At 51.2% G+C, this 4,911-nt stretch overlaps 1 protein-coding gene across 1 annotated transcript; it reads right to left on the bottom strand.

The window, feature by feature from the left end:
* Positions 1-404: 404 nt before the first annotated feature.
* On the bottom strand, positions 405-2,041 carry LOC119306069 (auxin-responsive protein SAUR36-like). The gene has a single exon (XM_037582402.1). The coding sequence runs from the start codon at positions 1,177-1,179 to the stop codon at positions 754-756; it is 426 nt and encodes a 141-aa protein (XP_037438299.1). The 5' UTR covers positions 1,180-2,041; the 3' UTR covers positions 405-753.
* Between the last annotated feature and the right edge of the window lie 2,870 nt (positions 2,042-4,911).

The raw sequence follows: 4,911 nt of genomic DNA, 5'->3' as shown, positions 1-4,911 counted from the left end.
GAGCGGCCAGCCACGCCCCAGGCACGCCCGCGCCGGCGGCGGGAGGTCCTACCAGCCAAGGCCGCGTCTTTAAGCGTCTCCGCCCTGGCCGGGCTCAAGGGAGCCGACGGCGGCGACGGCGGCGCCCGCCTGCCGGCAGCAGAACCCCTCCTGTGGGGGGCTGAGCTGCCTGGCCGGCGAGGTAGAGAGGCCCGACGGGCGGGGAAGAGGGGCGAGGGGGCAGGGGAAGCAGGGAGAGGGGGGAACGGCGCGTTCTCGGCACAGTCCGCCTAGTGGAACCGAGGCGCTGGGGCGGAGGCGGAGGGAGCGCCCGTCGAGGGGGGCGGCGCCGGAGCCGCGCCCGAGGGGGCAGCCGGGGAGGGAGCGGCGGGATCGCTAGAGCACGAGTCCATCGCAGCGGACATTTTCCGATGGGTCTAGTTTCACTTATTTTATTGATGGTACTGTATTTATTTTCCAGAGGCCTAGATGATAGATTGTATGGAGACTTGTTGCGTATTCTCTGTGCAGCAGGATGAAACTGTCGACATCTAAAAGTTGTCACAACCATTGTTGGTTCATTGTAGAGTTGTATGAAACTAAAATTTAAGAGAAGAATGTCCAGAGTACCGCTTTGTTGCTTTAATGATCAGATTGCTACACATACAATTTTCCTGCTCCTATTGTCTGTTATCTAACTATCTTACACTATGCAGGCAAACTACACAAGAAAAAAGACATCATCAGGGCCTCTCCATGCATCTTCTTCAGAAGCTACAAACAGCAAATCTGTTGGCTGGCTCCAACAGTAGGCATGGCGCAGCCAGTGTAGTGGCAAGACGTCACCATAGAGCTGAGCAATGCACTCTCGACCTCGGCGGAGGCGCTTCTCCTCAGCAAGCACATGACATACTCCATCACTGCAGCATCACAAGGTAGTGTGATCTTGCCTTCGTTTGCAAAGCCAAACTCCTCCTGAGACATCCTCAGGAGCTCGCTGAAGACCGTGGTGCTGAGGTACACCAAGGGCACCTCGAAACGCCTCCCGTCGGCCGTGTACATGACACAGTGGCCCTTGGCTGGTACAGAACTGCAGCAGCCTTGATCTTCTTTGGCTGATACAGTGAGCCTCTTCCTCCCGAGTGCTTCCACCCTCTGCCACTTCTTTGCCAGTTGAGCAAGTCTCTTGGCACCGGCCATGGTTGGCTCTCGGTCCTTGTGAGAATTGAAGGAGTGAGCTATGGATGCTGCGATGATCAATTGGAGGATGAGCTGATCAAGTGATGATACTGAGCCAGCAGCATACTGAATTTATAGGCAAGGTGGCGAGGGGAAGGAGACATCTTGACGGTGAAGTGCAGGTGCTCTGATTGAGAAAAGTTGGCAAGGGACAAGGCCATGGGATCGGCACATGCAGTGCTGGAGCATATGATTAGTTTGGACAAGGCCATGGGATCAAATGATTTGCGTATGCCGGAGCCTATATATTGTCATAACTGGTAGGCATTGGTCTGCTTTCTTATCATTGTGGCTGCCATACCGTACCGCATAGCGAACATGAGGCGTGTCGAGAACATGGCTATTGGCAATGTGCAAGGAGTCGAGGGGACAGCGACGGGTTCCAGCTTGAGGGATTGAACAATTTCTTCTGACAGACCGATACCTGAAATTGTGATGTGAGTCGTTCATGCACCCATATCAGTTTGTTGTTTGCGAAGATTCAGTCAGAAAGCTCTTGGTCGGCCTAGCACATGATCTGTCTGATCTTAGGCACCTCACATGCATGGTACCTCTTGGGTATAGTAGTACATACATGAAGCAAACTTGTTGTGAAGACTGAAGCCACCTTTGTGTCCTCTGAAAGTGGCAGATATATCACATTTCCATTCCGAAGCAGGCAGATGTATCTTATGCGCGTTGGATTCCACATAACGATCTGAATGCCCGTTGTAGTTGGTTTTCTCAGACACAAGTATTTAGGCTCAGTTCAGAATGATGCAGAGGAGGAAAACAGTACTCCAGTTCTCTAATTAGGACACTACACTCCTGGAAAAGTACACCATTGAGTTGCCCTGCTTTCTCCAATCTTTTTGGTTGGTTGTGAACCTGTATTATACAGTACATTTTTGAGATGTGTTTGGGCTCTCTTTCCCGGAGATTTGACCGCTTGGCTTAATTAACTTGCGACAGATGGTGCAAGATCGTCGACTGATGTGTTCCAATGTCTGAATTTGTAGGCTCTGGAAAAGCTGGGATTAGAGGGAGGCTGGTGAAATTATTTTGGGTTAGTCAGTCGGTCAGTCAGCACGCAACGTGCAATGCTGCGTGCGTTGTGATGAGGTTTCTGACGGAAAAGTGTAGAGCCGTCTCTAATTTTTGCCAGTGTGTGGACATGCAATGTGGTTCCAATGAAGCACGCGTCCTAATTAAGCTGTCCAGTGTATGCATGGCAACACACTCTAATTTGATCTCTCCACACGCCCAGACACTGCTATGCTTTCTTTTTTTTCGAGAAATTTTGCCTTTATTGTTTCACTGTAATGTTCATAGGTAACAAATTTTGCCTTTATACGGATTACCCAATCAAGCATGGCGTCCTATGTCTAACATACATGCAAACTTGGCGAGATTGTGAGCTTTAAAGTTTGAAGTTCCAACGTTGATGAATGAACTTACATGACTGAAAGCCAGCCAACAGCCATGCGACCTAAATGATCGCTTCATGTGGGGCTCGGGCACGCTGCTGAATATCCTATTATCCTTGACCACTCCTTGACAGTCTAAGGCTACACAGATGCTATATGCAGACCAAGATCATCAGCAAGAGACATAGATTTCCGGTAGGCAAATGTTTCTAGGATAGTAGGGTCAGTAATTCCTCGAAACACCACAGCAGAGTAGCCCAAATATGCACCATACTGGTCTCTGCAAGTTGCGGCCACAAATATCCTTTCTGATCATTTCGTGCTACCGCTCCATCAACATTTTTTTTCATGGTGTTTTCAGAGGGTGGTAGCCATCGCTGGGTGATATCCATTGCTTGGTTCAAGCGCCTTCTGTGTCGGCCTCGTGGGCCCGAAATGTATTTTTAGAGCATCTATAGTCGGGGGTGTCAAAAATCAAGACTTCAGAGCGGATGGTCTGGTCACTGGCTGATAAAAAAAAAGATTAAGATGGGCTCCTCATATCGGCCCCATACATTCAGGTTTTTCAGCACCCCTCATATCCAGTCCAGATATGGGATGGATCTCGGAAGCCTGAGCGCGCCCGAACGCAGCTGCCACGTAGGACCGGCCGTTGGGTCCCACACATAAACACTTTTAAATTCATCAGTCTGGTGGATTTCTCCTTTGATTCTCGATGGCGTCATGTGGCGGACGCGCGCGGGCGCCCGAGCCTCCCTATATCTGCCCTACATTTGGTCTGGATATGAGGGGTGCTGGACAGGCTAGCCATTTGAGGTCGTTTTGAGAGCCTAGGTGGGTCGGTTTGTTTTGACCGTTCAGTGACCGGTCCGCCCATCCGGATGTTTGAAGCCGGTTTGAGGAGCCCCACTGTAGATGCTCTAAGCACGTTCTTAGTTACTATATGGCATGAACAGAGGCATCTCGCCCTTCAACTCATCTGCACCTGTTCAGATAAAATGATCTGGCGCATTTTGCCATTTAAGAGCATCTATAGCCGGGCGCCTCAAACCCGCCTCATACGTCCGGGCGGGCCGCCCGGTCACTGCCTGGTCGTGAAATTTCAACCCAGACGGGCGCCTCAAACATGCCACAAACGTCCGGGCTGACCGGCACCCCTCATATCCAACCCAAATATAGGACGGATATATGCACGCCCGCCACGTCGGACCCGGCAACCCGACCCCATCGCATACTGCACCAAATCCACCCCTAGATCCGTCGGATCCATTTTCTATCTCCTCTCTTCTTCCTCCTCCCGTCCTCCACACCGTAGATCTCGCAGCTCCGCCGCCGCGTGCCCTCCATAGCCGTTCCTAGCCTCTGCGCTGCCAGCTCCAGCAGAGCAGTCCTCTCTCCCGTCCTCGCCACAGGGGACGTCGGCGGCGGCCGGGATGCCACCACGGTACGCTCGACAACTCTCTGGCTCCGCCTTGTGCTTGATGTGTTCGACACATTGTCTGACCGGATTTTTTCTGATCTTATTAGGGAAAACGATGGATTCCGATGCTTCGTCGGGCAAGGAGTATGGACCGACGAAGCTTGATTAAATGATTCAAGATGAGTTATTCAATTCCTCGTATTCGGATGAAGAAGTGGGCATAATCATGCTCTCATGAGCATGCAAGAGGAAATGGACCGGCAGGTGGAGCATACTCTCAACTTCAAGGGCTCAATCAAAGGGAGAAGAGTGATCAACCGGGATAGGGTGTCCTGAGCAAAGCTACTACACAAGGACTACTTTGCTTCCAATCCTACTTTTCCGAATGATCCATGGTTTCATCGCTGTTTTCGCATGCGGAAACCATTGTTTTGCGCATTGTGGAGGGAGTGGAGGAACATGATGACTACTTCAAGCTCACACGGGATTGTTGCGGACAACTCTCTTTCTCTGCCAAGCAGAAGTGCACGTCTGGTTTGAGGATGCTTACACTTGGTGCTGCCACAGATGCCATTGGTGAGATGGTCAGGATGGGGGAGAGCACGTGCTTGAAGACTACTGTCAAGTTTGCCCACGCCATGATGGAGGTCTTTGGACCTGAGTATCTCAGAGAACCAAATACGCAGGACACAGAGAAGTTGTTGGCTATTGGAGAGGCAAGGAGGAATGCTCGGATCAATTGAATGCATGCATTGGCAATGGAAGAACTGCCCCAAAGGTTTGTGGGGAATGTATCGAGGTCACACCAGAGAGGCCACCATCATACCAGAAGCGGTGGCATCACATGACTTATGGATTTGGCATGCT

The sequence above is a fragment of the Triticum dicoccoides genome, chromosome 5B, assembly GCF_002162155.2.
Source record: "Triticum dicoccoides isolate Atlit2015 ecotype Zavitan chromosome 5B, WEW_v2.0, whole genome shotgun sequence".
Lineage (NCBI taxonomy): Eukaryota > Viridiplantae > Streptophyta > Magnoliopsida > Poales > Poaceae > Triticum > Triticum dicoccoides.
The sequence above is the reverse complement of the archived record's forward strand: the minus strand, read 5'-3'. Positions and strand labels throughout refer to the sequence as shown.